At 32.8% G+C, this 17,286-nt stretch overlaps 1 protein-coding gene across 4 annotated transcripts in view; it reads right to left on the bottom strand.

The window, feature by feature from the left end:
* Positions 1 to 5,641, bottom strand: part of LOC120067072 (primary amine oxidase-like) — an 8,613-nt gene extending 2,972 nt beyond the window's left edge. The window contains exons 1-4 of one of the 4 annotated variants that reach the window (XM_039018456.1): positions 4,832 to 5,641; positions 3,591 to 3,978; positions 2,582 to 2,695; positions 833 to 1,371 (exon numbers count right to left, since the gene is read on the bottom strand). In XM_039018456.1, the coding sequence (XP_038874384.1) occupies positions 833 to 1,371; positions 2,582 to 2,695; positions 3,591 to 3,978; positions 4,832 to 5,628 (1,838 nt within the window). In that variant the 5' untranslated portion in view covers positions 5,629 to 5,641. The remainder of the gene's footprint in view (positions 1 to 832; positions 1,372 to 2,581; positions 2,696 to 3,590; positions 3,979 to 4,831) is intronic. The other 3 variants (XM_039018454.1, XM_039018455.1, XM_039018457.1) reach the window with 3 other exon arrangements.
* Positions 5,642 to 17,286: the final 11,645 nt, after the last annotated feature.

Raw genomic sequence — 17,286 nt, 5'->3', positions numbered from 1 at the left:
CCAAATTTATATATATATTTTTATCCCCTCCCCAGTCCCCTCTCGCTCTCTGCAATCTGCAACAAAACATCCCTCCCCTCTCGCTCTCACTCATCCTCCCCTCTCACTCATCCCTCCCCTTTGTTGAAGTCTGCCACGAATGGGGTCCCGCGGGGACCCCGTTTCCCCGAAGGAGAATCCCCGCCCTCGTCCCCACCTTCAAATGGCGGGGATGGGGGACAATTTTCCCTACAGGGCCGGGGACGAGGGACGACCCCCCACCCCGCCCCGGCCCCGTTGCCAACCCTAGTACTTATTCCAGAAAACTTAGGAACTAAAAAGATATTTTTCCCAAAATTAAAACCATATCAAACTATATAAATCAAATTTGGAAATTGAACGTGTATTTTTACGAAGAAATATAATCCACATACATTCTAGAAACACAAAATTTAAGGATGCTTAGCATTGAATTAGATTTGTATAATCAATATTATTTTAATTTTTAATTGTAAGGAGTAATGGGAATTCGAACCTCCAACTTCTTTGTAGAGAAAAAAAATATATCTTTTGCCAATTGAGTTATGTAATCAAATTAAGGGTTGAGTCTATTATTTAATAGAAACTTTTGTTTATTATACCTAGAAACCTGTGTATCCCACTAGCTACGTATCACATGTTAAATCAAAGTACCAAACCTACTTTTTTTACTTGTATATTAAACAAATCATAAATCTACCATCCAAACACATGCTAGAAGATGATTCACTTTACCTAATCACGTGCATAAATCCTTTTCTTAAGCTAATTACAATACATAATTAATTTAGATTCAGTTAATCAGACGGTTTACCTGAGACTCCAAGTAGCCAAGGTATCATCTCCACGGCTCTGATCAGTGAATAGTCCAGAAGCCCATTTCTCGGAGCTATTATACGGTGTAACCCACACATTGTAATTGGAGAAAGCTCCCCTAATTTGGGGGTAATCATCAGCACTCAAAAGGGGACCCGCCACCGACTTCGGAATCAGACGGTAGCCGACGGGATTCCCCATTCTGGTCCTCCTATTGGGATTAACGATGGCCAACTCGGCCTCTTGGAGGCCGAATTTGATCCTCGCATCGGCCTCTGTTTTGGCCGTCTCGGTGACGACCGTCCAGTAACTTCGCCTAGGGGAATCGGGGTTCGGCGATCTGACTGTCCGGAGGTTGGATTTGACGAAGGAGTTGGGGCCGCCGTCGATGTCGAGATCGAGGTGGTAGATGAGGAAGTGATCATGGCGGACGCCGATCGTATTCTCGGCTAACAACGGGCCGTAGACTTCCTCCTTTATTTGGTCATTGTGAGTGTACTTTGATGCCCTAACTTCTAGCAAACCAGTTAACCCAACCTGCAACGAAGGCCAAAATAGGAAATTCACTTAATATTGTACAAAATTTACGGACCATAGGTCCACTAAATTTTTTTTTTTTATAATTATTTTCAATTTTAAGTCTACAGCTTCATCACAAACCTTAAGAAGTTTTGGGGCGAGAACCATTTTAAAAGTGTAGTAATCACTTTTTACTTTCGGTTATTACGTATTTATTATTTGTTATCGTTTTTATTATTTTACCTTTCATATTTTTTTTATTTTTTTCGATAGTGTTTACTATTCGTTTCTTAAATTAAAATAGTTTAAATTTCATATACATGTTATTATAACTAAACGAAAATAATCTATATCTCAAATACAAATTATTATACCGACTCTTTATCCCTTATATATCAATTGAAAGTTTTGAATAGCCTCCTTATATAAAAAAGAGTAAAACTTACCTAAGACTATATAGTAGATACGTACCCCATTCTAGTGGTGTCACTTGTCAAACCAACTTTTTTGCTATTTTTTACCGTTTCTAATTTTTTTTTTCTTGGTTTTTTTCTTTTTTCTTTTTCTTTTTTCTTTTTCCATTTTCATTTAACTGATGGTATTTTGTTTTCCCTTTTTTACCATCTCTTTAGTCTTTACAATATTAATTTTGTTTTTAAATTTAGATATCTTTATTTCTATTTTCATTTTCTATCTACACAATATTATTTATTTTCATTAATCAATTGAAATGAAATGTTTGAAATGATAAGATGTGAAATATATTTCATATTTCATTTGGTTATCATTTCATTTTTTTATTTTTAAAAATTAAGTATATGTTCACCTCATTCTTACAATGATTTGCATCTTTAATACAATGAATGAATTCTTAGTCACATTTCAAAAACAAAAACAAATTTTTAAAAGTTAACTTTTTTAGTTTTCATAATTTGACTTGGTTTTATAAATCATTAGTAAAAAGTAGATAACAAATAAATAGATTTGGAGATGGAAGTAATGTCTATAAATTTAATTTTTAAAACTAACAACCAAAAACCAAATAGTTACCCAGCAAAGTTTAGGCCATTTCGGAATGAATCTCTTTTTTTGTTTGTTTTATAATTTTTCTTCAGTGTCTTATTTTTATTTACCATCTATATAATATATTATTTTCAACTAATTATTGAATATTGAGAGTAGAGTACCTTATATTAAAAAGAATTGAGAATAATGTAAAATGACGTACATTGGCAATAATGGAGCCACTCTGCTTAAATTCCCAATCTACAATGTAGTCATAGTTGCCAACAGCTGCCACCATCCTCACCACCAAGCTCACTTCTGCTCTTGTCTCTCTAATCTACAAAAATGTCACCCACAATATCTTGAATCATTTAATCTCTTCATCTTCAACAAATTTATTTTTTTAAAAAAAAAAAAATAAGGAACCAATGTAGTCATAGATTTGGACTAATATAGGAACTCGTGATTTAGTCCATGAACCCTAGACTTGACGGAGAGTTGACATCTTAAACGTCAATACTCCATCTCACTTCATGCACTCCAATAATATTTAGAGAAGACATTAAATTGAAAAGTTTAAAAAACTATTAGATATAAGAATACTTTAACTTATCTAGTGGCTAAGTTGGAAAAAAAATTCTATATTCTCATCTATTAATAAATATCAGCATCATTTATGAATGTTGAAATAGACAGTAAATACTATGGAAGACGAGAACTTTTTCCTAGTTAGATGTTTTAATTTCAATGGTTAAACTAAAACAATAAGAGCAATGTTAGCATTTTCAAAAAATAAATAATTAATGGTAATTGCACCAATTTTCATTACCTTCCTCGTTTATTCCATGGTAAAATGGTTTTTTTAAAAAAATTACCAAAAATTAAAATAAAAATACTATAATAAGACTAATATTTAAAAAAGAGATTAGCGCTTAAAGTATTTTTTAAAAAATACTATAATAAAAACTAATTTTTAGAAAAGAATTATTAAAAAAATTTGTTATATGGTAACTTGTGATTGAAAAGTTGAATAAAAATAGATATAGGTCGAAATACACCTGCATCTATCTTTATGTATCTGTTCCAATTATAAATTATAAAAAAGTATATTAAAAATATCATTTTTAAAAATAAACAATTCTGTTAATTGCATACAAGTATTTTTCTTTTTTTTTTTCTTTTTATAATAATACAATTAAAAAAAAAAAAGTTAAAAAGAAAGTGTATCTTACAAGTGTATTCGGAATGGTACCCTCCGTGTGGCGCCACATGATATCACCGGCATGACGTTCAAATATACAAAAAGTGTTGGGCATCTTCACTGGCCTGCCATCTCCGGCAGCCATGTACGTGTCCATAAACACCGCATTTTCCGGGCAGTCCCGAACCGGCTGTAACGGCACTGCGCACTGGCCGAAGCCATACTCACCGGCGTCGAAAAACGTCCGGTAGTACCATTCTTCGTTTAAATCCATGTACGGCACGAACAGCTCCGATATGAATCCTCTGTACATTACTTGTCGGTATTTTTGCTTTTCCATGTCGTAGATTGATGCTAATGATATGATTGGCCCTGCTCTCTCATCCAAGCTTACGTGTAAATTCCAATTCGCCCAACTGCTTCATTTTCAGTTTAACATGTTTAAACTTCTTAACTCAATAATTTCGCTTCCTTTCCTTAGTCTTTCTCCTTTTTATAAAATCAAAGTATTGATTTGTTCCACGTGTGCCATTTACCTAAATTATTTGATGAGACTTACCATTTTGGGTAATTTTTTAGCACATTATTAGACGGGTAGTTGTATAATAATACTATGTGCATCTCAGCTCTTAATCGCATATAATAATACTAATAATAATATTTTTTAAAAAAAAAGTAAGAAGAATTTTTCATGATATCAGACAACTGAATCGAATACACAAAGATCAATGTAACTCAAAATCAACAGTGTATTTTTTTATTTTAAATTATGGTCCAAGAAGATATATATGGACTATTAGTAGGTAGAAAAGATATAGAAGATACAAACCTACAACCACCAAAATTTAAGGGACGTTTGGTTCACTAATTTTATAAATCGAGGTTAAATAACTCAATTTCAATCGTGTTCACTTTTGAAGTGTCTGCAAATCTATCAAAGAACTCAATATTCCCTTTTTTCTCTCTCTTCTAATGTTTCTAACTTTAGTAAAAAACAACTCCACACGCCAAACACAAATTTCTTAACTCTAATATATTAACTCCACAATTCATAACAAAAATATATTTTTTTTCCTATTCACTACATTTCTCTCTCTTACTTGTTAAAAATATATTTTGTTGACCAATCAATGGTAAGTGAACTCTTTTCGTACTACCCTTATTATTATCTAATCAAATTGTACATTTTAAACAATAAACTTTTTGTGTTTGTTTATAATATATTAAGATTTATAGCTTAATAATTTCAAATGAATAAATTAAAATGCTTACCTAATTGAATGGCCATTGACTTCAAAGCTAGGACCGTCCGGCTGCAGCATCTTAATTCCGTTCAAGGGCGGCAAAAACGGAGGTTTGAGCATTGATTCTCTGTACTCAGTGCCACCAGCCTTTGGAATCGGAACCACATATCTATCACGAAACCCAATAATCTTCATCTCATCAAGATCAACGGTCACCGTCACTCCTTCCACGGGCCTCATATACAAATTCACACTCCCATCCAAATAATAGCACTGAACTTTCACAATTCTCTGATCCACTTTCCTCTTTTCCCCAAACCATCCAACGCTAAAACATGCGCAAACTACCTCTTCCATTTTCAGCCCTCTTTTTTTCATCGCCGCCGCGAACGGTGGGTGCGACGGCGGCAGAGCGGCGGCCGCGAACTGCTCCTCGAATGTAAACGGCGCGTACCCTGGACCGGAGTAGACCCGGTTTGAGATTATGGTTTTTTTGTGTAGGTCTATGAGGATCTCGTGTGTGGCTCTGTTGAAACGGATGGTGGCAATGGCGCGGCGGGGCGGCGGCGGGGTTTTGGGATTTGAGAGCCATGAGAGGACGGATTGTTTGGTAGGGTCGGCGAGGGCGACGTATTGGAAGGTGATGTTGGTAGAGGGATTGGAATTGGTTATGAGTGATCGAATGAGATCGAATTCCGCAGGGGAGAGTGGGTCGAGAGGGTGGCGGTGATTGGCGACGGTGACGGAGAAGAGAAGGGGAATGAGGAATGGGAGGAAGAAGAGATGTTTTGCCATTTTGTTTGGCGATTTCTTTTTGGAAAGCATATGTAAATTTTAACACTAAATAAAATAATAATATTTTGATATATTTTTTTGGATGTATTAATCTTCATGTATCTTACACTAATCATTATGGTTGGTAAGAATCACTAGAAGTTAGGTCCCCGTCTTCATCGGGGCAGAAATCCCTGATTTGATCAGGGATGGAATCAAATCTGACCAGGTCCTCGATCGGGGACGGAAAAGGTATCCCTGCCCCGTCTCTAATCCCGACCCCGATTAGTTTTTTTTATTTTTTTAATAATATATATATATATATAAATTTACAAATATAATATAATATATAATTATATATACACCGTATAAAATATATTAATTTACAAATATATTATATAATTATTATATATTAAAAAATTTTTGGAAAATAGGTCTCGTGGGGACTGTTTCCCCTGGCGGGATGGGGGAATTCCCTTCCCCACTCCCATCCTGCCCGGACCTCGGTTACCAACCGCTACTAATCATGTACCAAAAAAACAAAATTGATAATGACAATGTAGATAAGAAATATTAAGGTCTTTAATTTTATGGAAATGTCATACGGATATTTCAAAAAAATTATATAAAATAGAAAATATAAATATATTTAAATTAATAAATAAAACTTTTATAGTTTTTTAACAAGTTAACAAGTTTATTATTTATTATTAAATTTAAATTAGTGACATTTTATAATTTTTAATAGCAGTAATAAATATAACAATCAAGCACACAGAACTATTAGCAGATTTAGCACAATGCAAAAGAATTTACAGATATAGCAAAATTTAGATCAAATTCTTGGAGTCTATACTACATCACTCATATGAATCTATCACTGATAGATTTTACTATATTTGCAATTTTTTTAAAATGTTATTATACACTTAATTATTAACCCTAAAAGTGCTACCTATTATAATTACCCTATTTGTTATGTTTTGTGAATTTTTCTACGATAAAATGAAAATATCGATTCACTCATCATGTTGATATCGAACTCAAGAAAATATGAAAATATCGAGATATTGGTAAAAAATTTAATAGTATGATGTAAATTATGATAAAAGAGTTAGATGAGATATGTACAAATGTACATGCAACTTATAGTACACTTAAGGTAGGTTACAACTAGCATCTGTTGTATTAGCGACCACGAAATCTGGAGTTCGAATCCTCTTTAATGTCAAAAGGGATTCATTTCGTCCCCGTACGTAGAGCCCCTAATCGAACTCCCTCATCATGGCCCTTCACGTTTCAAATATTATTGTTACTTTTTACCTTTTTACCTCTCTCTATATATAAATATATATAACTTTTATTATTTTATTGTCATTTTCATTTTTATTTTGTAATAACTTTTTTTTAGATGAAATACTGCAAAATTTTGAACTTATCAATTAAAAATTGAAGGTGTAAAATATGACATTGGTTTGAGAAAGCTTGCTTTCAAAATAGTGAGTGTTGAAAGATCTTTAAATTTAATTAAATTAAAAAATTAGGGTAAATTTGATTCCCCTTATCAACTTGGGAGAGAGAGACGACGAAGGAGGAGAAAAAGGGCGGTATGATAAACACAATGATAATTAAGTTTTTGTCCTTTGCAAGAATAATTCAACCCAATCTTGATTTTTCTTTTATAAAAGAAATATTTTTTCATCCAAAAAAAAAAAAGCTAACTTTTTTTTTATAATAATAATAATTAAAAAAAATCTTGATTTTTTTATTTATTTAAAATATACCCAATAAATCGAAAATCTTAATGTTGGCTTGCGAATTCAAATTAATAATAATATACATTTAGTTTTTGAAATGGTAAGGTTGTGCCTATTTGATCTTGAACCTTAAAGAGGTCGTTAAATTTTCTCTTTTTTTTCTTTTTTTTTTTTTTTTTTAATAGATTCTTAATTTTAAAAACATTTTAATATATCGTTAATAATAGATAAAAAATAATTTAAAATTTAATGTATCATCTGATACATAAAACTTGAATTCATTTATAATAAAATCAATTTTTTTAAAAGAAACTTAAATATTTCAAAGGTTTAGTAAATAAAAAATCGAAAGTTTATAGACATATTAAACATTTTGCAGTATTCTAAAACCAAATAGAGACTTATAATTTAACTTAATAATTTTTTTTGTTTAATCTATTTCCTACCTTGAAATTTGTATTCATTTAACCCGACTACAAGAAATTTACCTTTTCGACGGCCAAAATCGTCAGAAAAAGTCAGAAAAGTGTTGAAAAAGGTTTTCCCTACGCTTTTTTACTATTGGCAGGGTCGTCGGAATAGTCTCATCGGGAAAGCCTTTTTCCGACCCAAAAAAGTCACTCCGTCGGGAATAAAAGATTTCCCAACAAAAAAAGAAAAAAGTGGAGAGGTTTCTCCTGACGCCCATCTGGTGTTGTCAAGAAAGCCTGATTTTCGTCGTCGAGAAAAATGACTTCTCCCAACACTTCAGTATGTTGGCATCAGTAAAAATATCTTCCTCTGACACCTAAACCCATTTTCTTGCATTAGGAGAAGACATTTCGCCTAACATCCATAAGGGGGTGTTAGGAGAAGTCATTTTTCTCAACGCAAAAAAATGGGTTTCATCATTGGGAGAGGTTATTTTTTGTGACGAAATGTGAGCGTAGCGTCGGGAAAAGTCTAAAAAATATTTTATGATAATGTTGTTTCTCTGGACGTCTTTAAATTTGTCGTCAAAAGAGGTATTTTTTTCAAATTAAATTTTTATAATTTAGTAAATATAAAAAATATCAAACCTATTTAAATCTTATAAATGTAGTCAAATAAACTAAAATCTTCAACATTCACTACAAGAATTCTGGACTTTAATGTCGGTTTAAAACTGACATTAAAAGGCTTTAATGTCGGTTGACAACCGACATTGAAGAATGTATTATAAAAGGTCTTTAATGTCAGTTGTCTTTAATGTCAGTTTTAAACCGACATCGTATATCATCTTCAAGGTCGATTTAAAACTGACATTAAAGACTTTTTATAACACGAGCTTCAATGTCGGTTGTCAACCGACATTAAAATCTTTTAATATCAGTTTTAAATCAATATTAAAGCCCATAATTATTGTCCATTTTTTTCCATTATTGTCCGTTTTTTAAATGTCATTGTCCAATCCATTTTTAATGTCGGTCAAAAAGTTAAAAAACAACATTATAATAATTTATCTACAAACAAGAAATGTTTTTATATATTAAGATCTTAACAAACACAAAAAATTTAAATCTAAGTCTTGCTCACAAAGTACGAATAGTAGTTAACTCCTAAAGAGAATAACAAAATTTATACTTACAAAGCAGTAGTTGGCTACTTGCGTATCAAAAAAATCCCAAAAAAATCTTAATTGCTTTGTATATACAACTTAACTTTCAACCAATACAAAAAATTAACTAAAGATTGAGAGGGCTGGTTGTCTACTTTGGAGTGTCATTACTATCCCAAAATATTTGCAAAGAAGACATGCTTGCTAGTATATAAAATCAAGAATAATTTTAAAATAAATGAATCATACTAAAAGAAATTACATGAAGTATGGAAACTATATTTATACAAACTTACCAAAAGGAATGAATGTAAAACTTGCTATTCTTTTCTCTATTCTATGGATGAGTTTGTTATGCCCTCTATCCAGAACCTCCCTATACTCGTGTGAGCGATGACATATGAGAGTATATAAACAAACAAATATAAGTTGCGTTAATATAAGCAATTTATAAATAACGAAAGAAATGAACTCAACTCATAAACAACTACCATAGCTGCACAATAGTCATTGTAATGATCCCAAATTTCAATGCTAAACTAAGGAACATTACCATATTTTAACATACAACTAACTTTATAATTCTTATGTTCTAGAAAAATTTCGGCAATATGATAGCACTACCACAACAATACAAAATTTTTTTTACTTTAACACTTGTTCAAAGAAATGAACTTCCAATAATAATCTTCTCTCAACAGAATAAACAATATAAACAACAATGATTTATAAAAACTCAGATCTGATTACTCACTTGACTTCAAATCTCAAAAGTTGTCACATGGGATTTGATCTTATACCTCCAGATTCATGGACTCAGTTCCTATCAATGAAAAGAAAAGCCAAAAAATAAAAACTCAGCAAAGTTCAAAATTCCATCAATCCAAACAAATATCACAATAAACCACAAAATCTACAGAAAGAAGTGATTTCAAAAGCCAACAAACACAAGTAGTAAGCAAGAAAGGAGAACTCTTAACAACCATCTATCAAATAAGAAATGAGAACTCAAAAGATTAATTTTGAGATATATTTCGAGACTCGTGTCCTTAGAGTTAAACTTTTTCTATAAATACTTCAAGAAAAGCTAACAATGATCAAAATACTTAATAGATGGAAATATATCACAAATCATCCATCATTTGATTCCGATAAAGATGATATTCAAAGATCATTTTAAAAAAATATTGAACAGATCTCAGACTAATGCTCAAAGCTACAACAGTTCAAGAAATAATGCATAAATATAAACTACCAAAAGATGCCTAAGAAGTTCTACTACCATAAACTAATCAATGGAAGTCATAAACAACTAAGTTTGAAGAGGACAAAAAGAGCTTGTAAGAGCATGGTTTTATATTACTAAGAGCACAAATAGAGATGAGTGTAGAGTGCAAAATTTAAAACCGCTAACTAAGAATTGCTAATCCATACCAAACTTCATAGGCTAAAACACATCATCAACATGTGATCTTAAGAAAATTAATAGTTACCTTCCCATTGTTCCTCTAGAACTTCTTTATGCTTATAAACTGGTTGTGCTGCCCATGTAAAGTATCCATCAACCTTGAGCATTCGGTTAACCTCAAGCAGCAAGATGCTATCTAAAAATGACGAAGTTGAAGATTAAAATTCAACACAACAGTCATACGATGAACCTAAAGTAAATATGCTTAAAAACAAAGCTTCACCAGAAAAATACTTTAACTAAACAAAGTCTGGCACATAAAAAACATGAATTTCAAGAAAATTGTGTACCACCTCCAGAAAACCTAAACTTATCTTTATCTCTGGTAATCCAGTTATTCATATGGTGGGCACAAGAGCAGGCCACTTGCGCGAGGTCTTCTTCAACCTCCAGTCGGCTGCAACCCATGTTTCCCCTTAATTTCCAATTGTTGTCCAACAATAATTCTAGCTTTAATTTCTTCAAATTTTAGCAATTTCATTTCAGTTTTCAGTTTTCACATATATTACTTCAAATTAACCTCTAAACTAATTAACCTCAAGTTTTGAAGCATTAAAAAACCACTCAAGAGCTCCAAATCAGCTTCAACAACTCAAGAACCTCCGTTTTTATAGAATTTCGAGCTAACGTATGAAATTGATCAAAAATTTTAACTTCCCGTGCGATTCAGCAACACTCTCTTTTACCTTACTCGTTCTTCTGCAATTTTACGAAAAATCTCATGATCTGCACGATTGAAATGAATACACTGCCTCAACAAGAAAGACAAAAAAAAAAAAAAAACCTACCTTACGATGTTAGCAATGCTGGAGGTGGACGGATTGAGTCCGATTGCATTAGATGTAGATGTGAAGTTGAATGACGAAGGTGAAGAGGGAAATTAGGGCAAAGAAGATGAGGGAATGGATGAAAATGGAAGCGTCGCTGGTTTGGAAGTTGTCAAACTAAACAAATCGGTGGTGGCCAGGGAAGGTGTCGACGACGGAGATAGAGAGGACGAGAGGACGTTCGTGGGTTTCGCGTGGGTTGTTGGTGAGTGAAAGTGTGAGAATGAAAGGAAAAAGAAAATAGGGGGAGAGTGAAGAGGAAAGTGAAAAAGAGGGGAATAGAAAGTGTAAGGCAAAATTAAGCAGATCTTTAATGTCGGTTTAAAACTGACATTAACAGGAATGTAATAATAAATATTTGAGCAATGGTTTGCACACAATAAAACTATAGACTTTCACAATTTGAAAAAGCTATTAAAAGTAAGGGGCGCCTTGCGATGCCTAGTAAGCAGATGCGGTGAATTATTTGTACCATCATAGATGCATCGCAAAAGACCGCAATCAGACAGAGAGAATTCCAAAAGGATAATGCATAAAAGATAACAAGAAAAGAACCTTAAGTAGAAGAACGCATGCGACAATGTGTTGGAGTTCATGCGATTGAAGCCATGTGTTGAAGGATGTGGAGGATTCTTCTGTTATAATTGTGCACTAAGGAGAGTTATTATCGCACCTATAAAGAGCAAATGCACCACAACCAAGGAAGCAACCACATATCCAAAATAACAATAAATAAAAATAATAAATTAAACTAAGGAAGCAACGTAAAGATAGAGTAGAAGACGTCCCTGGATAAATTGGAGTGATATCACCACAAGGAGTCTCCCATGCAGCAGATGGTTCTCAACTGCTCGAGTCAAGGAGTCGCCCTGACCATTGGAGCTTCCAGCAATTATTGGACGCATGATGGTTGACATACGCCTAAAACTGCTTCCAGTTCATGCGATAGATAGCCTTTCTATCTCGGGGTCAATATTTGACTTTCGACGCATCGCCTATACTTCAAATATTGTTTGCAGCTTGGTCGCACAATCTACAATACGCCTAAGATTGAAAGGGTGCCTGCAAAAACAAAAAACTTCACAAAACATTAGCTGCCAAGTCCCCGACAACGGCGCCAAAAACTTATTGGCAGGAAAAATTTTATTATTAGGGACGGATGGGGTTGTGCACGTAATCATGCGTTACACATGGCCTAAGCTATGCATTTACGCCCATGCGTCTGAGGTCATACGTCGGAATGATAATACGTTAATCTGGTATGCAATGACCACACGTTCTTATTACAAGTTTTCTTACGCTCGCGCCAAGTATAATGCGAACACAAGTTTCTCGGATAATTTGAGGTCAAACACAGGGACTTGTCACTCAATAATGCTTGTGAAGTAATGCATTTAAGGCGATGAAAAGAAAAATAAAAAAAAGAGGTTTAATGGATTTATACACTACTTCTACTCCTATCTAAACAAATTGAGAAATAAAAGACTTGCGATGAGAATAGATAGATACACAACAACCATTAACGCATAGTGATGTTTATTTTCTTAAATCGCCCGAGTAATCCCAACTCACTGCACTAACGCATCGCACACCTCTTGGTGGTCAGCCGCATGACTATATCTCTATAGTGCATGGTTGCATTGAGCATAAGATTGTGCCCATCTCTAGGAACAATGCATACTTTGCTTTAGTGCATTCCATCTCTTACCTTCTCAGGCAATTAGACACGACTATTTAACTTATAGACAAGCAATGCAACAACCCATAGACAAGCGTTGCTACAGCCTTTCACCAAGCAAAGAGGATTAACTCACTATACTCGCACAACCTCTCGGTGGGTTGCTACATGCGTCCTATCTCTAGGTTACACGATTAAGTATGTGATTGCCTTTGATAAAAACGATGAATGTAAATGATGATAAAGATAAAGATGATGAGAAGATGGCATTGAAGGAATCAAGAGATACATTGATTTCAAAATGTCTTAATATCTTAAGCTAAAATATAATACAATACAGAGGTTAGAAGAGAAATGAAGGACTCTACGTCAAGGTTGCCGGTGGTGCCATGGATGAATGGTGGAGATGTCTCTCTCGAGTTCTATCTCTGACGAAAGCTCCGGTCGTCACTCGGTTTGGTTTGTGGAGGTGAAAAATTCTCACTGAAAATCTTGCTCAAGCTCTCATCTGTGATCGTAAACCTCTGCCTTAAGGTCCAAAGGTCCAAAGGTTATTTAAATACAATGAAGGTCCAAAGGCTATTTATAGAGTTTAAACGTCGACAACTATCATGATTGCGTTATGGCTCACTGATGCTTTTGTCACGGTATGGGCAAAGTCACATCGTCTTATCTCGTTGATACTCCCAAGGTATGCGTTCAAGCTTGATTCAGCTGAAGCATCAACGCGTCCTACCCATCTTGCGATCATCCTTCTATTATGGATTTCACTCCGTGGCCGCAATTCCCAAATGATCACTACATTTGCTTGATCACCGCAACTTCCATGCGATGGGCACATTCGATCACCGCAACTTCCATGCGATGGACGTATACGATCCAACTTTCAGCGCATGCGTTTGTTTTGCGATCGCCTGGCTTCAGTGCATGCGTTTGTCTTTGCGATTGCTTATTTCAAACGCATGCGTTTGATTCCTGCGATAGCTACAAAAATAGACACTTTGGCTTGGAGTAATGCATAATATTGGGATCAATGAGGATTTAGGTGCTAATCGACGTAAAACTCAATTTTTCGTAAATTCCAAGTATTATCACCACATTTTCTACTTGTTAACTCTCATAATTCTAAATAAAATGTTTATAATAACTGACATTTCTGCCAGTTATCAGTTAGAAAGAAAGATTGAAATTGGACTGAAGAATAAGAAGAAAATGCATGGGTTAGAGAGAGAGAGGCCAAGATCGAACCGAAGAAGAAGAAGAAGAAGAAGAAGAAGAAGAAGAAGAAGAATAAGGGGAAGAGGAAGAAAGGGAAGACGATTAAATTTTGCTATTTCGTGTAAATATTTTCCCTTATTTTTCTATTTTTTGGAAATCTTCCTTATGCGTAATTCATGTTAAACAGAATATTATGTTTGCCCATAATTTTCTTAAAGTTGAAAAGTATTATAATTACTTTTAATTTGGTTTGGCCATATACATTTTTTGTTAGTAGTATGAAAATATGTAAAATTCATTATCTAGCTAGGAAGCTTGTAGAATTTGATGTTAATTTGAGATATTATCTAAACTATAAAATATGTTTATTTTTATAATGACTTTTCATGGGTATATAAGTAAGAACAACTATCTTCGTTGGTATGCTACTTTTTAGGTCAACGGAGTTAGCCTAGATAAGAGTTAGATGGATGGATAGCTACTTAAGGGGAGGATTATGGTCCTTTGCTTAAGGGAAGGATTGTTGGGAATGCGACCAAAGTTCCACATTGGTTAGATTACAAAATATTCATCACATTGGTTAGATATGAGATAATCATAGATATATAGGTGTACATACATATTTCAATTGATTGAAAGTCTTTATTTTATTGAGCTTACCTAGGATCTTGAAAAAAGAAATTGAAAATTGATCTTCATGGATTTTGATACACATTCTCATATGACTAAAATATTTGATATAGCTACTATAAAGCCTTAACAACATTTGTATAATATATCAAATTGACATAAAGAAGTCATTTCTCAATGATGACCTGAAGAAAAATATATGTATGACACAACAAAACAATTTTATTAAGCAAACTCCCAAATAATGGTGTGATAACTCTAATAGTACATTAGTAAATATCCTTTGATACATATGTTTACTCAAAATTTATTTGAGCTGATTGTATGATTATCTATTTGTATGCTTATCATTAGTACAAACATAAATGTAATTAATAATACCAAGTTGTTATAGTCATCACATTTTGAAATGAAAGATTTAGGGCAAGCTGATATGATATTTGGTATTAAGATGAGAAAAATTGAAAATGATTTTTCAATTTTCTTTATGACAATCAGATTTGACTGTTTTGATGACACTCCTATAAGAACACCTTAGATGCTAGTATGGGTCAAGAAAAACAAGGAAAAGTGCTTCTCAATATGAATATGCAAAGATTATAGAAAGTATTATATTTTTCATGAACTATACTAGATGCATATGTTGTGAGAAGATTGAATAGATATACACACAATCTTGATAAAGATTATTTGATCGTTCTTCGTCGTTCATTAAGATATCTTAAGTGTACAATAGATTATTATTTGCATTTTAATAATTTTTTTCCATATTAGAAGAGTACTGTATGTAAATTGGGTAACATAGAATGACGAAATAATCTTTAATCGTGGATATGTATTCTTAATGAGGGATGTACCATTGTGGGGGGTAGGACATTAATATTGGTCTCTTTGTACTATGATTCACAAGTTGTCATAAGAATTGCCAAAAATAGTGTGTACGATGGCAAGGGGAGGCATATACACCTCAAACATAGAGCTATGAATCAATTGCTGAAAGGAGGATTATCTCCTTGGAGTATATGAGATCTTAGAGGAATTTAGCAGATTCTCTCACTAAAGGCCTAATAAGGAGAGTAATTCTAGAATTTTCAACAAGTATGGTGTTGGGATTAGTGTCCTAAATCTTTCTTGTATTCTCGTAGTTTTTAAACTTTGTATAAAAAAAAAATTGTTATTAAGAAAATAATTATTATTTTATGAGCATACACTCAATCCAATAAATAAAGATCATAGGTTATTTTATGTAATTTAAACATGTATGTAGAGATATACGGGTGGATCATGTTTAAATTAAATGATAATCTAAATAATGTGTAGTTGATGGATAAGGTTGGATACCTTATCCTGGTGACACTACGGATACAACCTTCTTTGTAGATATCACAAGTGTTCATTAGATCTATGATAAATGATCATTAGAAGTACCAGTGATACTTAAGGAGTTAGAAGGGACAAAACGATAATTTTTGCCCGACTGTATTTACGAGCAATTTGTGAAGGGTCATCGCGTTGTTGACTGGTTATATTTAATGGACATAGAAATATATTTGTGATGCGAAGAGTGTAGTTATCGGTCTTTAGGGGAGTGATCGACAATTGATGGATGTTGGGTAATTTAATTAAAGAGTTTAATTAATTATCCAAATACCATTGAATCTTCAATCTATAGGTTCATAAGGTCCCCTCTATAGCTCAACAAGGATTATTGAGAATTAATTTTGGACTAATTTGAGTTATTCAAATTAATTGAGGGAATTAATTATATATATGATATAATTAATTAAATTAATTATATGTGATATAATTAATTAAAATAATTATATGTGATAATTAATATAATGTATTCTATACATTATAACATAAAGTTTATTTTGGGAGGAATTAAATATTTGAACATGATTCAAATACTAATTATATGGATGAGATTCATATAATTAAATTTAGTATAAATGTGAATTATACTAAATACCATGCATTATTGAGAGTAATAAAACTATAGGTTATATTCTATTTGATACAATATAATAACTTTAGGTTATTGTGTTATATTTCATATAACATATATATATATATATATATATATATATATATATATATATAAGATTAAATTTATTTTAATTTATTAACAATTAAAAGGAGGAAGTTACAACTTCCTTTCCCTTAATTTACTCTCAGAAAAACATGGAGTGGGGGTTCACTTTTTTATGCCTTCTTCATCTTCTTCACAAAGGGCAGAGGGTTTCTCCTGGTAATTCCCAAGAACACAGAAAAATTTGTTTTTTTTCTTCCTCTCAAATTTCTCTCCCTCTTCCTAGAGATCTTAGTAGAGCTCACACCTCCTGCTAATTCTCAATCTTTAAGGAGAATACAGGAGTTTCATTTGTGGTGGTAGCCATTTTGGGATTTCAATTTTGGAGATCGTCTTTCCAGATGGAGTGTTTATGACCAAAGGGGAATTACATGAAGATTATTGGCTTCAAGTGTATGTGATATTTTCTTTTCCCTAATTCCTTCCTTTTCAGCATGTTGTAAAACTGTATAATGCATAAATG

This window comes from Benincasa hispida, chromosome 12 (assembly GCF_009727055.1).
Source record: "Benincasa hispida cultivar B227 chromosome 12, ASM972705v1, whole genome shotgun sequence".
NCBI lineage: Eukaryota > Viridiplantae > Streptophyta > Magnoliopsida > Cucurbitales > Cucurbitaceae > Benincasa > Benincasa hispida.
Note: the sequence above shows the minus strand (reverse complement) of the source record. Positions and strands in the feature narration are given on the sequence as shown.